This window comes from Falco naumanni, chromosome 4 (genome assembly GCF_017639655.2).
Source record: "Falco naumanni isolate bFalNau1 chromosome 4, bFalNau1.pat, whole genome shotgun sequence".
Lineage (NCBI taxonomy): Eukaryota > Metazoa > Chordata > Aves > Falconiformes > Falconidae > Falco > Falco naumanni.
Window position 1 is genome coordinate 28,250,856 of NC_054057.1, and position 16,488 is coordinate 28,267,343.

Here is a 16,488-nt window from a genome sequence, read left to right on the forward strand (position 1 = left end):
TTGTTGTTGCTGTGGGCCATTTAAAACAGAAGACCAACTCTGAGAGATCCTCACTCGTGCACCTACGGGTCATTGACATTCAGTTCACACCCAAGCCTGATGTAAATGTAGATGCCACTCATCAAAAGGACAGTTATTCCACGGGTGACAAATCATCCCAACTCCCTAAACTGAACAACAGGAACCAACTTACTTTCAAAGTGTTCCTGGTATCCTGCCTGACTACCTGCCCTTGTTCAAAACAAAGGGAGAACTGTCCTCACATGGCTCTACTTATGTTTCCTTCCAGCACTCTGAAATAAGAGATGTTTAAGATGTCGCATTTTGGTTTCGATTGGAAAGGTCACCTGGACTGGGTGGTGAAACAAGTCTGTACACTTTTCCTTAATGAGGAGAAAAGGAAAGAGATGGGACGCTGGAAGGAAGGAAAGGAAAGTGTATTGCATCTTCATTTTTAAATTAGAGAAAAGTCTCAGAATCTATAGAAAAAGTATAATCAGCAAAAGAACAACACACTAAGAGCCTATGGAATCTAATTCTCTCTTGAGCACTAGAAAACACAAAACCAAAAGCGATGACTACTTACATATAGTATGTAGGATATAATCCTTCAAAGTACCAGCAATGCTTTTTGGCCTCTGTACACTACAAAGAAAGAAAAACATAGTATTAATGTTTAGGTAACACAATGTACAATTATAAACACAAGCATACAGTATTTATAAATACTCTGAGTATTTAGGAAACGTTTATATTCCTACAGATTCCCCAACCCCGATAGGAACCGACTTCCCAGTTGCTGTTGTCGGTGAATGGCAGCATGCCCTGCCAGGGCTGAGATCCCTCCCGGGGGGGCTCTGTCTGTGGGCCCCACAGCTCCCCAGGATTCACCCACAAAGCCAGCACATTCAGTGCCGGCACAGGACCCAGCTGCACGTGCTCCCTGGCAGAACTGCCATCTTAAAAGATAACAGAGAACTTCAGTGATTATAACCACAAACGGGCTCTTAAGAAACCTCCAAGGCATAACCAGTTTGATGACGCTGTGCATATGACTACATGGCAAATTCAATAACATTGAATTTAAGAAGAGAATTATTCGTCTTTCTGGAAGTCTCTGGTGCGCAGAGCCAGGCTCAGAAAGCAGCGGAATGGAGAACCCATCCATCCCATCTCCTCTTCCTACAGCTTAGAAATATCTCAAGCGTTCATTAAAGTACCGGGGAGAGGAAACCGCGTTCTGCAGCCCAGGGGTATTGTTCTCTTTTGCAGCTTGCCAGCATCTCCTTGTGAAAGAATGGCAACAGGCACTTTCTCAGCGTGTGTGTGCAGGCATCGTGGGAAGCACACATCGTTACAGGCACTGCCAGAGTACAGACGGCAGCTCAGAACAATAGCGGCGCTTAAAAAAAAGAAAACCAGATGTCAAGCCCAAACTCTATATACAACACACAAAATATTTCTGCGTATCCCGCTGACATCGCTAGCATAAAAATGCTGCCTTCATTGCAGACGTAGCTCCAGGAGCTCTGCTGCAAGCTGTATTATCCGATCACATACGGCCAGGGCATTGCAGGACACCCTCTGCAGAGCAGCAAGGAATATTTCGCTGGGGTTTTAGCAACAATTCCCAGTGCTGCTCACACCTGACACTCCATGTCGGAGAGCGCTCGGCACAGCGGTGGTGCTTGGATCATCCTTCATGTTCACTTGGCAGCTCACCTTTAAATAATAGCTCGTATAAGTTTATTAGCCTCCCTGAATCCCAGAATACTGAATGAATCCAGTTAAGACAAAGACAAAGTGTTTTTAGATCCCTGACTCTCACTCCTCATGAATAAGAAAGGCTGCAAGCTCTTTAATGAGCATCTGATGAGCTAAATCACAGACAGATCAATTACAGCCCATGAAGACAAACTGCTATGAATTAAATTGTTAAAAGAGGTATAGGAGATGGAGGGGGGAGGAGGAGGAGGAGGAATGATACTTTTGATGCATGCAATCAGGTCTTTCCACTAGTACAACAGGCTCACACCAGTCTCCAATGTGCACAAGCTTTAGCTTCTGTTGAAAGGACTGGAGCTTTTTTCCTCAGGATAAACACAGCAGAAGCCTCCTTCCCCTCTCAGATCAATGCCACAGCCCAGACAGTATATGCAGGAGGGCTCAGAGGCTGCTGCTGGAGCAAGTAGTGTTCAAAGATCCATCTCCACATTTGCCCTGCTCCTTTCCCCCACCCCCACCCCCCACCCCCACCCTCACTCCTTCAAAGCCTCCAATTTTCCAAGCCTTTCTTCCAAATATTTTCATCAGCTGGCTGTTTCCTCGTCATCTAAAATTAGAAATACACCAAGTTTCTCTCTGTAACACCCTGCAAACACATATGCATTGTAAACCCAGCCTGTCTGCTGCCAAGTCAGTGAAAAATACTTGGGCTCTTCACCTTTGAAGATGCCCTGGCTAAAATCCCTGCTGCCTGCAGGTCGATCCCTTGGGAACCCTCATTTCAGAGTCCGGCTCGGGATGTATGCCGTTCAATGTTTTTCCTTCCTGCATCTCAACCAATATGAGTCACCATTTACCTCAACAGCCTTAAAGCCTTCGTCAGTCTTGAGCATTTTAATTGATGTTTTCCCAGCAATGTTTCTGAGCACGTGGAGCCTGCATACCCTTTACAAGCATAAAGCAGACATTTATATTCAGTACTCATTCTGCTCGCCCTTCTCCCCATATTTTGATCTGCTTTACAAGTGCTAAAATGAGTTGGGAAGATTCCTTCTTTCCACAGCTCCCAAGTTGTACCATTTCTGTTTCTGCCTCTTAACAATTCTGTGTTTCAGGAGCCAATATGCTTACTGCTGTCACAGGGGTGGCTCCAGTTTTTGCAATTAACAGTTCCTTCTAGCTTACAGGGCTTGGATACCTGCACTAAAAATCTTTCAGTGCCCAGGCTTCGCTTTTATATGGGCCCTGGAACAGCAGGTACCAATCCCAATTGTGTTGGTTTTGTTGTGGTTTTTTTTTTCATGTTGCAGTGCTATGGACACTGGCATGGCAGTTGTTCAGCTCTCCCACATGGGAATCAGGCAAACAAACAAGCGGACCTCAAAGGCGAGCAGCACAGCCAAATCTGATACCCGTGACACGTCAAACAGATTTGCACGCACAGGGCAAACCGCCGCGGCCTCTGCTCCGTTAAAACTCCTACTGATCTCCATGGCAACTTTATGCCAGTAAACCCCGACATAAAGCAGGCGGCTACTAACCACCGCCTCTGCTGCTGGTTAGCAGACCTTGCAGGAATTCATTGCTAAGAATAAGACAGGAATGTCACTGCCTCTAAGGATCTGAGCATCTGTAGCACTCAGGTATCAGAGAGATGAACAGTGTAGTCAGGGCATGGATTACTTTTTCCCATCCCACACACATCCTCTGAAGCACACTGTGATCATCCATCTCTTGCCAAGGTACAAGTTATTCTTCTGAGTGGTGTGGGCCCTTCAGTTGAGCTGGTGGAGAGCCATACAAGCGTGAGAGGGGATGCATGCCGCCAGCATACGGCTCTCATCCCCACAGAGCCTTTGGAGGATGATGTCTTTGCAGTCGTTTGAGGCTATTAAACCCTCAAGAAACCACAGCTGGCAGCACCTCCCTGCAGCCCACAGGACAGAATCACAGGGAAGATCACTCATATTGCTGCAACACAACAGGACCTCAGCCGTCAGGGCTGGTGCCCACACTGCTAGCTAGGCTGTATCGCAGAGTTTCTAACAAGCAGACAAACGAACATTCATGTCTTCAAAAAAGCCATTTCACTCATTCACTAATAGCAAAGTAAGTGTGTTTATGGGTTTTAAACTAAGCTTAGATATGACCCTGATGATGCTTTCAACTTTTCTAGGAGAAGGAACCTGCCTATTTTGCTTATAAAATTCCTCCTTCTATGTCCTTTAACAATTTGGCACAACTATAAAATACAAATACATGGGTATGTTCATTTTTTAAATAAATTATGCAGGTCTAATTGGGTGTGCATATGTAATCTTTAGAGATTAGCCAGATGCTCGAATACATTCCTTAAGATTGCATATTTGGAAAGAGAAAAAACACAAGACTTGTGTTTTTGTTTGTTTGTTTTTAAACAAATCAGCATCTGTCTTGTAGCCTGTTTTCTTTGACAGACTGCAGCAACAGAAACTGTAAGCCGTCCTTTTCTGTGGCCTCTAAATTCATTCAGATTTCCTTTAGGACAGGAAATGTGCTCCCTGCCACAGATTGAAATTGCAAATGTTAACTGCTGTTAGTCAGAACAATGAGAAAGAGAAGTTACTAAAACATTAACCAAAACCCAGATTTGATCACGCCATAAAATACGGAATGCAAGTACATATGTATGCATATGGTGTGGGGGAAGACAGAGCAGGCAGCCTGCTCACTGAATGTCGGATGGTACTCCACAGATCATTAGTTATGCTTTGCAGGATTTGTAGAAATACTATCTCTAACAGGAATATCCTCCACATTGCACATCATTATCTCTCAGTCCACAAGACAATAAAAAGAAAACAGATCTGATCAATTAATTACTCTTTGTAATTAAGGGAGCAGTGGACTCATGCCCAGTGTTTTAATTGGAGGTTTGGAAATTAATAATAAAAACAGTAAAAAACAATTACAGCTCCATCTGTAGAGAGTAAATACTTTCCAGTACGAGTACAGTCCATTTTTGTTACGGGTGCCAGTGAAAAAAGCAGCATGCTGTGGATGAATGTGTTTGTGGAGGGCAGGGGGAGGGCGATTGCTATCTGTATGCTGAAGGGACACTCTGAGTGAGTTTGTGGCATCTGCTCAAAGCCAGATTCTGTAGGAGGCACAGGTCTGCTATCAATCACAAAGTCAATGAAACCCTATCGGTTATGAGCAACCGAGGGTGAGGCTTGCTCTTTATAACTAGACAAAAAGCCAGATGCTACATGCAATTTCCACTGCATATTACAATTACAAGGATCCAAATCAGTAGATTCAGAAGGAAAAAGCAGGTATTTAACAGAGGCCTGCCATACTGATATGACAGAAACGGCCCACAGTGTCTGTTACCTCCGATTCAGCTGGGTACATGCTATACACTAGAAGGATGCAAGGTGGTCCAAATGCCATTCTTGCGGCTACAGTCTCTGAGCCTCTGCTAGGATTAATTCATAGATGAACATGAAAAAAGAATTAAAAGTGTCTAAGACACTGAACAAGACCTCATTGTCTCTAAGCATCACACAATCCTATTCCAACATACCTAGAACTCAGTCTTCCACATAGCTAGATCAAAACAGTAACTGAGGAAACAGGAAGGACAATGCCTTTCTGACCATATGGCTCCACAACATCTGAGGAACAAGTGGCTATGCCTGCTGCCTCTGTTACAGAAGGCCTCTTGAAAAACTCACCCGCACAGGTCTTTAGATTCATTGGTCACTGCACAGGGCAAGTACCTGCTGAAGCCCAGACAAAAGGATGGGACAGTCTACAGTGCAACTCCAGACTAAATAATCAGTTTCAGACAGCACATTGTTGGCTAGGGATCACAATGTTTTATGGAATCTGATCTTTAAAATTGTATCAGCTTTCAGAACACCATCCATTTCAGTGCCTAGACAAGAGCCGAGTGTTATTAGATATAAGCTGCTTGTTAGATAAGGTGCACTGAAATCAGAAGAACTTCTACATGCTGAAAGTTTGAAAGATTGAGTTCACAGAGACAAGAATACGAGCATACTACTCTCCCATAGCCAAGAAAAGGGCAAAATATCATCCATTAGAGAAAGAGACAACATATACCAAAAGCGAAAAGTGCAGCCTAAGGGTGAAAACAATTTACTAGAGAAAATACACTTTGTTTTAGCCTTGCCAGAATCCATCAAAATTCATCTGTGCTTCTTCCCTGGTGATGCTAACAGCTGAGGGTAAAAACAGTCCATCTCTGAACTGCTCTAAGAAACTGAGCTCACAAGACATGTTATCAGCAATTTCAACAAATATTATTGTCACAAAAGACAGAAGCAACTCTTAATAACAACCAGAACTACATTAAGGTATTTTCATTTACTAAGGTAACGAGGAAACAGTAGGAAACTCTCGTATGAAAGGATGCTGATCCTCTACCAAGCTTTCGCTCCCATGTGACAGTAAACAGAACAAATACTGTTCCAGATACACAGCTGCTTCATTAAGACCAAGATTACTAAGTGATGTAACTCGTAGTATAAAGAAAGATTTCCATATATTTTAGAAGGAGTTATTTCTGGCCAGTCTTTTGGGTTGTTCTCTAAGAATGGGGGAAGTATTTCCCATACAGTATTCTTAAAAGATGCAACTTTTCCTCCTTGAATTAGTCAGTCTGTGCTTTGCAACAGTAAAAAATTTCAGCAGAAGTAGCTAATTCTTATTAGTCCTTCTGCTGCCCAGTGCACACTCGTTAATAGTCATATTTTTATTTAGAATTAATGTGGGTTTAGCATTAGACAGCCTCCCATCATAAAGCATTACTTTACATTTAGATCTATTAACCTTTCCCACAAAAGAAATACAAACATCACTTGCATGCAATTTCATTTCAGAAGCCTGGCTTGCTTTTTTTTTTTTTTTTTTTTTTTTGGCCCTGTTATGCAGTAAATTGCAAATGCACTTCAGTCCTTAAATGATACAATTTCAACTGAATGTGATCCTTTTATCAGTATCCGAGGGAAAAAAAATAAAAAAACTAAGAATAGAAAGGCAAGGCAAGAGACCCTCACTTCGCAGAGCCCCCAGGCTCTCACAGACCAGGCGCCGGCTGCGCCCCTCCTGCCTCGGCGTCAGCACCGCGGACAGCGCCCGCCGCCCCCCCCCCTCCCCCCCCCCACTGCCCAGCAACCCGCCCCCGTGAGCCCCCCCTCCCCCCCCCCCCCCGCGACTGCCCAGCCCCCGACCCAGCAACCTGCCCCTGTGAGCCTTCCCCCGCCCCACAGCACAACCCCTGGCCCAGCCACATGCAGCTGTGATCCCCCCCACTGCACAGCTGGCTACCACAACAAACCGCTGGCGTAAAACCTCACCCACACCCATCGCATCACTCCCTGTGCACACAGCAGTTGCACCTACCAAAGAGCTCATTGCATCTGTGAGCACTAATATGAGAAATTATCAACAATTACAGAGTATCTCAAGTTGGAAGGGACCCATAAGGATCATTAAGTGCAACTCCCTGCTCCTCACAGGGCAAGCTAACTCTAAATCACATGACTAAGAGCATCATCCAGATGCTCCTTGAACTCTGACAGGCTTGGTGCCATGAGCATTTCCCTGGGGAGCCTGTTCCAATGACCGACAACTCTCAGCGAAGAGTCTTCTCCTAACGTCCAGACTCAACTTCCCCTGACCCAGCTTAATCCTATTTCCTCCTGTCCAGAGAGAGGAGATCAGCACATCCCCCTCTGCTGCCTCCTTTGAAGTTGTTGACTGCGATGCGGTCACCCCTCAGCCTTCTCCAAGCTGAAGAAGCCAAATGACCTCAGCCACTCCTCCTATGTCTTGCCCTCAAGGCCTTTCACCATCTTGACTGTCCTCCTCTGGACACACTCTAACGGTCTGATGTTCTTCTAATATTGAGGCACCCAAAACTGCACACAATACTCAATGTGGGGTCGCACCAGTGTGGTGCAGAGTGGGACAGTCACCTCTTCTAGCTAGCTATGCTGTGCTAGTTGGTCCTTTTGGCTGCCAGGGCATGTTGTTGACTCACATTCAACTTGCCATCAACCCAAACCCTCACTGACTGCCTTGGATGGAACAATTGTACTGAATCTTCTTCAAACTGTTTGGGACACCACAGTTACAATAGTTATTGTAGTTACATAAAATATCCAGCTTGGATCTACATGAGAACATCAAGCCAGATGCTCATGAAAGTGCCAAGAGATGCTCGGTACCAGAGACGGTCAGGACTTGCTTTAGCTTCTTATTTCTACACACATCAAGTCAGCAACATTTGCACAAATGTAAAAGCTGGGTTTGGGGTTTTTGTTGTTGGTTGTTTGGGGTTTTTTTTTGGTTTTGTTTTGTCTTGTTTTTTCACACGTCTTCCTGGTGGAACTGGCCTTACACTGAAAGTTCTAATGCCAGATCTGCAAGAAAGCATGAGGCGTGCCACATATTGAAAGCATTTTCACCCAAGAAAAGCAAAAAAGATTCAACATTCCACTGGAGTCTCTGCAGCTTCAAGGGGGTAGTGGGAGACTTTTTTGTTCCAACTGGAAGGAAACTGATGTAATATTTTCCCAACTCTGCTAGAAGTGCTTCATGTGTTTCAAATGGTACTAGGCAGGTTCCACAGCTCCAAAATTGAATTTATCTTCTGCAATTACTACGTTTCCTTTTATACATGCATGAGAAACAAAGCCAAGGTTATTACTTGCATTCTTTAGCTACAGAACAAGTCGTAAGTCACCTTATAAAACAACCCATAAAGTAGGGTGCATGGAGGCAAGGGATTATTTGTCAGGAATTTAAAGAAAGACCACGCCAAGAGTGAGGATACGCACTGTTGCCAGCCTCAGTCTCTTTAAAAACTGAACAAAACAAATACACTTGTTTTTACCAGCAAAAAGATTTAGCAACACAGTAATTTTACTTTTAAGCCTCTAATGAACACAGGTAACGCTGGAAGTGTCACCATCAAGACATAGATACCAAACTTTCTTTCCTTTGACTAAGAACTGGAAGCTTGGTTCATCTTCAGCCTTGACCCTAGGTAGGCACTTACTCCTCGCAGGAATTGTTACTATCTAGAGTACTATTAAGAGCAAAGTCTAGATTTGGGTTCCCCCATTTTCATCTAAAACATGCTGGTGTTCGCTCCCTTCATTTCATGCTGAACTGGCAAATTTGCCCATTTCCTATGTACATTTCATTCTTCTGCTTTACCACCCCAAGAATGAAAACAACCTTTAAATTACCTAGTGCTTAAATCCTCAGGGGCTGCCTTTCATCTCCCATAATAAAAAAAAACAAAGCAAAGAAAGACTGAGCAAAGGAAGATGGATTCAGAACTCAATTTTCTCAGTCACTTGCAGCATAGACAAGATTGAGCCAGTAACAGTGTTGTGCTACAGAAGCTGGTTAGTTAAGCTATGACAGCCCATCGAAGGCTGCAGGAAAATAAGATTTCTTTGATGGTCACCAGGGCTCAGGGCAGTTGCTTTGGGAGTTCCTGGGCTTTGTTCTGCTGATGTTATGCATCCCTCACATGCTCATTCATTCCACAGAGAGAGAGTGCGAGCTGACAGGACAGAGTGCAGCTGCATAATCACAGCAACTCTCACTCCCCTCCCTACTACCCTTTTTTTTCATTCTTGACATTTAATACAGTGATGCACACTAGCCTCAGATCCTTCTTATGAGGAGTCATTAGAAAACAAAATACTTTTTTTATTCAAGTAAGAATTCTGCCTTTTCAGTTTTCTTGAGATATGTATTGCAAAACTGCAAATACTGGATCAAAATCCTTTAACTTTGAAGTCCTGAAAACATCTGTAACACTGAAGGCAGCAACTATTCAGTCTCAAGAAACAAGATGTAGAGCCCACGACCAATCACACACCTAGTGCAGGGAACAAAAGAAATCGATGATAATGAAATACCATCTACGTGCTCTTCACCTGGAAGGTATGCAAGGCCAAGGCAAGTTGTCGCGTTCAAGAGGTTATTCCAGAAAACCACCATGTTTAGTGTTAAGTTATTTTTAGGAAAATCTGTTCATTTTAAATCAGATAACATATCATATGTGTATTAAATGAGTATCTCAATACAGTCAAAATTAAACAGGTTACCTTGGAAACATCCCGATATTTGAAAACCATTTTCTAAAAAAAAAAAAAAAAAAACAACCAAAACCCAGCAAGTCAGAAACCAGGTACTTCTTTGAGCAGAAGCATTTACTTCAACACTCTGCTGGAGGAAGCTTTGTTCTTGGTCAGCTCTTACCTGCTTAACAGTGAACTGTCAGATGCTTACCTACAGCTACTTCTATTAACAGCCATCATTACTGTGTCCTTCACATCCTCACGAGGCACCTCAGTTTCTCAAGGGAAAAGCACAGATGTACAATTTATGGTACAGGCCCAATCTGGTTTAATGACCAGACTAAGACTGGAGAAACAGCCCTAAAGGAAACTTCAGTTCATTTGCTCCAGCTATATTAGAATTACTACCTTTAAGTAAACGCACATAGTAACACAGCAAAGGTGAACGCAGTCTGGTCTGCAAGGCTAGCTCAATGAACAGGGCTGTGATACTGTGAATATTAGAATGCCAAAATATGATCATCTCCATGTTCCAGTCCAGAAAACTGTTCACGTTGGGATTCAGTTCCTGGAACACTGGGAATTTATAGGTTTGGGTTCATCGAGGCTAATAATCAGGTTTTTCTACTCTTGCTCACATCTATTAAAATTCCTGTTGATTGGCAGCAAACACATCTCTCAGGCCAAAACTCTCCTCAAAGATGCAGCAGAAGAGTCTGACAGAGCGTAATTTGTATTTGTTTAACAAGTCAATTCAAGCTCTCAGGGAGATGCTCTACTGTGGCTTTTGGGCAGACGCTCCCCAGGTAGACTGAAACATCAATGCCTTTTAAATTAAACTAAGAACCTAAACTGACTCCTGCTCAGAGTGTCTAATGCGCCACCACAGTGATAACACACGATTACCAAATTCCAGTGAGACAAATCCAACAGCTGTACCTCACAACTACTTATTTGAGCAGGAAGAAATACTAATCATTTGCCCTTGGATTATTTCCCATGAAAGGACTAGAATAGCAAACAAGTAGTCAACCCTTTCTGGCAAGTAACAGTGTTTCCTAACAGCAAAGCATTTTTCCAAATGAAGTAGCTTCCTATGTAAGACTGTAACATTTGCTTTTCTTCTGTTACAAGCGTGAATGTACCTAAACAATAAACTCCAGTGTCCCCATTTATCAAATGTTAACTATTTTACTAAGAGTGTGGAAAAATCCCTTCTCTAAATCAAAATCATACCAGCATTTGGAATTTTTCTAAAAGAATAGTTTCCTTGCTTTGAGTGATCACTGAGTTCTTCCACATTCAAAACAGCTTTCTGGAAGGAGGGGGGAAAAGAAAACATATTTAACAAAATATCTATAACTTGTTCCAAAGATGACTGTCTAGATAGAGATACTGGATACACAATAACCAGACAAATTCAAATAATCTCTTGGTATAGGAGTCATGTCTTGGCTCACACCGCCTTTCAGCCCTCAAACCACCCACTTCACAACTTGATCAGGGGCACGCTGGATGTAGGTGGGTTTTTATATGCCTCCTCTCTTGTTCAGTCAGTGCATGCTCCTTGCTCAAACATCCATCCATATACCTGGATTTCATTGGGACCCCATCAAGCTTTCAGCTTTCTCTAATAGTTAACTAGGAAATCTGCACTGTATCACTGTTGGATGCCTAGTCACCACTCTTGCAGTCTGTGGTTCACCTGAGCTTGTATTCTTCTTTATTCCTGCTTGCAGATGACAGATCATATTCATGCGCAGGGAAGTTACTTGACAAGACACACAAAGAAGTTGAGATGCTGCAATGAACTCCTCTCTTCCCTTTGACACAGACTACACAGACATCAAAAATCTCTTTACTAAGGTTATTAACTCAGAAAGAATATCTGAGGTGACCTCACGGATGTTCTGCAACTGAGAACTGAAAGAGTGAGATGAGGTATAAATGAAACATTCACTCTCCATTCACATGTGGTCTACACTCTAGAAAAGCTCCCTGCCTGGAGGTATTGTGACCGATGGATAGTAGCATGAGATATGGCTATACATGTTTAATTTATGAACCTAGCAGCTCGAAAATTATTCAACTAGACTGAAAGTGCTGAGAATTTTAATAGTGCCTGCCCACATTAACAGATGGAAATAGCAGCAACAGTTCAGAGACAAGCACAGACACACTCACATATTTGGTCAGCACTGACAGTGTTGCATAAATTGAACTTTTGGAGACAAGTCAATCCCCCATGCAAGCAGTGGGCACCTCCAGAGGTATCAAGGGCATTGATCCTTCCTCCACAGGATACGGCTTGGCTTGCTGCCCCTCTCTTCACAGACCTGTCAGCTGCTCATGGGTTCATCCCAGAGGGAAAACAGCACTGCAGAACGAAGACATAAAGCAGCATCACAGTTCCTATGTTTTTCCAGAGCAGTTCTGTGCAGACAAAGGGCCCTTTAGCTTGTAACCACAAATGTAAACTCATGGGTGGGAGAAAGGAATGGAACAGGAGCAGCAGGACAGAGAAGCAAGCAAGAGAATGATGTATCCAAGACAACCGGCAAGATGAGAAGTGGAATAAAATCTGGGGCTAATTCTTCTTTCACCACAGTGCATGACAGCTGGAGTTAGCAGGTAAGAAGTGAAGAAACAAACCAGAATCATTCCAAGTCGTCTCCTGCGACCCCACAGGTGTAGTTTTCAGGATGTGGATTATCCAGAAGGACATCAGACCATGGTCAGATCACCTCCCCTCCCCTCCCTTCTGCTGCTCAGAAACAAAACCATCAGGCAGCAGAAGAGGCTAACTGGAATAAATAGCACTGACTCTGAGACACAGTCAAGGCTTCTTTCCAGCACTTTTCCAAAGAGGCTTCAGAGGTCAGAAACCAACAGGGTGACAGCCAAAGAAATCAGAGGCAGCCTCTGAATGACAGGCCACTGTATTGGAATGACAGCATCTCATGAAAGGTACTGGTGAAGAGGCGATTCCACCAGCTTTGTCATTTTTATACCGCAGACAGATGGCTCATGCATCTCCTCCATGCAAGGCAGCAGTTCTCATTTTTCACCTACAACTGAGTTTCAAACCAGAAGCCCTTTCTGACACAGAAGCATGATGCCATGAACTAGCTACAGCTCCTCATGCCAGCCCAGGGCACAAATCTCATTACCACCTTCCCACGGTGCAAGGCAAAAAACCCCAACAAACCAAAACCCACCAAACCACAAAAAACCCACCCCTTTGTTTTGTCGTATGCTTAGCCTCCTGAGCCTCTAATCTGGGAAAGGAAAAGCCTGGCACCTCACCATCAAGAAGCTGTTCACATTTGCCATGACATTGTTCTTTTTTCATTGAAAAAGATGAAAACTTTGAACACTTTAAATGCAGCGGTGCCAACTCATGTCAATAAAGCTATGTTTCTCTAAAGCAGCAGCAATGTTTACCCCAGTTTACAGACTCGCAAATCACACAGCAGATACCACGTAAAGCCTCACTCCTTGAAATACGTGACTAGGACTCCATAGATGAAGAGGACCCTGTGTTACTAGTCACAGTAACGAAGTTCAGTATATGCACAAGTTTGGAAGAGGTTTGGCTTTGCCAACTAGGTACAGGAAACTACCTCCCTTATTCATTTCCACTCAAATCCAGAAATACACCAACACATTTTCAACATTTTTAAAGGAACGGCTATGGATTCCCAGTGGTATGCATTTTTCTAAAATTATGTCCAGCCTAAGGAATGGATGTCTGGCCATGAGTTGGATCACATAAAACCACAAAAGAACTGGACCACCTCTGTCTTCAGTTAAAGGAAAAAAAGCATTCTTGCTACATTTCTTGCGAAATTGCTTTAAAAGAAAAAAGCAAACAATACACTTATGTCTGGTTCCTACAGTTGCCTAATGGCAAGGCTTTTAAGGATCATAATCTTGTATTCTCAGAAAGGGTAATGCTTCAGGATGGTCTTCCTTTCATTCACTCTTGCATTCACCATGTATTTAGTCAGCATGTTAAAAAAGCCGCAGATGAAGCGAAAACCCCATTTCCCCCCCTCAGTGACCCTTTCAGCTGCTGTTTCTCACTAGGTTTCACACGTTGAGACAACGTCCTAACTCCTTGTGAGGGACATGAATTCCAGGTGCTCAAAAAGCACCACCACCAAACACTGGGGCATCCACTCTCACTCAGCATCACCTCCCCGTGTCCCCACTTGCACCCGCAGCCGCCTGGTGTGGTGGGGGAAGGAGCAGAGCAGGAGCCTGAACCCCTTTGGTACCAGGGCAAGATGCCAGCTCAGGGATCCACACTGGCCTTTCACTTTAAAGTGCGGTCTCTGCCTTGTCATTCCTGATGCGGGATCATGCAACTTCTGGGAAGCAATCTAAGTCATTGGACTATTAAAGGGTACTTAAGAAACCTTGTTTTACAATCATCCTCCTAAGCTTTCTTAGCTTGATTTTAGAGCCTCATCTAATAACTGCTGAACAGAGCGGCTGCCATGGATTTAGGTGTCTGGATAGGAGCATAAAGCATAAATAAAACAGAAAATTGCTTTGGTGCCACCAACCCTTACGAAAGACTAGGCAGATGCTACTAACAGTAGGACTTTTAAAGGAGAGGGCTGACTGTGGAAGGTGCTGGTTACTTCACCATGTGCCAAGGTGCCACTAAAACCCCAGAAAGTCATACCAGCAACCAGACTGAGGGCCCCAACGTAACACTGAATAAACTGCAAGGCTGCCCTCAGTACTATTTGTTTTATGGATGCTTTTGTTTGACAGGGCCTTTTTTTAATTAAAAACAAAAAGTCAGCCTCTTGGGGGATCTATTTTCCTTTCCTCTTCTGACTTCAGCACAAACACACTAGAAAAATTATAGCCACAGTACAAATAAAAATAGCTGAAGAACTTGCAGCTGTTGTTAATTTCCCAAGTATTCAACGTTGCCCATTTAATGATGGAACAATATGCTCCAGCTTCAGACCTGGCACAAGGCTATCTAAGCAGGAGGCAGATACTTCAGCTCGTGTGAATGCCGAAGGCAAGTCAACGACTACAGCAAGCAGAGAAAGGGCAGGAGGACAACACGATGTGGACCACTGGACGTCCACACCAAATGTTTTCTCCTGCATTTTCTTTCTCATTTAAAATTATTAGTTGACTCAACAGCTGACTAGATCAGGCTTGCAGACTTACTAACACATATAGCAGGAAAAAAAACGTGCTTAATAAAAATTCATGAAGTAGAAAACATTTTTACAGCTGAAGAGCTGATTTTTCTTTCTATTTTAAGTATCGAGTGTTTCTGGTGTGGAATGCATTACACAGAGAGGGTTTGCTTGCTTATCTCCCTGAATAAAGTCTTTAATTTTTCTATATCTGGACGAGTGGATTTCCCTAGTTTAGTACAGAACAAGGTAATAAAGTACTTGGTATTTCATAGGGAACAGAAATGAAACAGAACATGCCTCTTAAGCTTTGCCAAGGAGAATCGAAAAACTAAAACCACATTTAAAAACACTTCTGAAGCCCTGAAGTCAGATGCAGCAGAAACGCTTATTTAGTTACATCACTTGCAGCTCTGTCTTCTGTTGCTAAGTATCTTCTCATGCTAACCCGCTTACAAACTAGACTGAGCAGAATTAGTAGAGACACAATGCTTATAAATTCACACACAACATCCATGAGTAGTGATGAAGCACCAATGAAAAATTAAGACAGGCAAGGAGTAAAACTCAAAGGCTCAGAAGTGGCAGGAAAACTGGGAAACTTGGCTATAACTGGAAATGCAGAGCTTCTATCTCTATTGGGCATCACTCGCCTCATTCACATGCATAAAAGCATAGCTAGAGATCATAAAGCCAGAGCATTCAGCAGGTAATATTTAGTGGGAAAAAAACTTCTGTTCTCCTCTTGTTAAGGGCCCACTGGCAGAGTGCAATTGAAAACACGCTAAGTAACAGTTTTAAAGGGGGTGAAACTTTAAAAAAAAAAGTCAAAGCTTGCAACATTGCTAAGGCCCCCTATTATGGTCAGATACAATTTTAATCTACTCCAGGGAGGAAGAAAAAAAAATAATTGAAAAAGGCCCCAACAACCCAGCTTTCAGTGAGACTTCCCCACTGCTGTCCAAGGCAAGCACTGCTGTCCTTCCTTGTGAACGCAAAGGCTTGATCCAACACTCAATGGATCATCAGACTAGTTCAGACCTCTCTCTAACATCAAATAAACAGCCTGATGAACATGATTGAGATGAGGGAGAAGATGGGTTGATTGTGTTGAAAACCAGATGTAGAGAACAGTTTTATACACAGCCCAGTGTGTTCCTGCAGTAAAGAACAGGATGAGTTCAAACCAAAGGCAACCGAGAGCACCGATGTGGCGAACCGCATCGCTGCCGAGCGCCTAAGGGCAAGCAGAGCACACAGGCGCTGCCAACAGCGCTGTGCTCCTGCCCTCAGCCCCAGAGTGAAGAACAGCAGCCAGACTAGATCCCGGGGAATCTTCTGCCAAAGGACAAAGCAATGGTGAGAGCCATGGAGAGCTGCTGGAGACTGTTCAGTCTCCAGCCATCCGTCAGGCTTCTGGGCTTTCCCTGACCTCATCCTGCTTGTCGAAGGTGTCTTGGGTCCTTCCTGCTCCCTTCCTCTTG

At 43.5% G+C, this 16,488-nt stretch overlaps 1 protein-coding gene across 1 annotated transcript in view; it reads right to left on the reverse strand.

Annotated features, from left to right (window-relative positions):
• VOPP1 (VOPP1 WW domain binding protein) overlaps positions 1-16,488 on the reverse strand; it is a 65,086-nt gene that overhangs the window by 21,281 nt on the left and 27,317 nt on the right. The window contains exon 2 of the mRNA XM_040589820.1: positions 587-645. Coding sequence (XP_040445754.1) covers positions 587-645 — 59 coding nt within the window. The remainder of the gene's footprint in view (positions 1-586; positions 646-16,488) is intronic.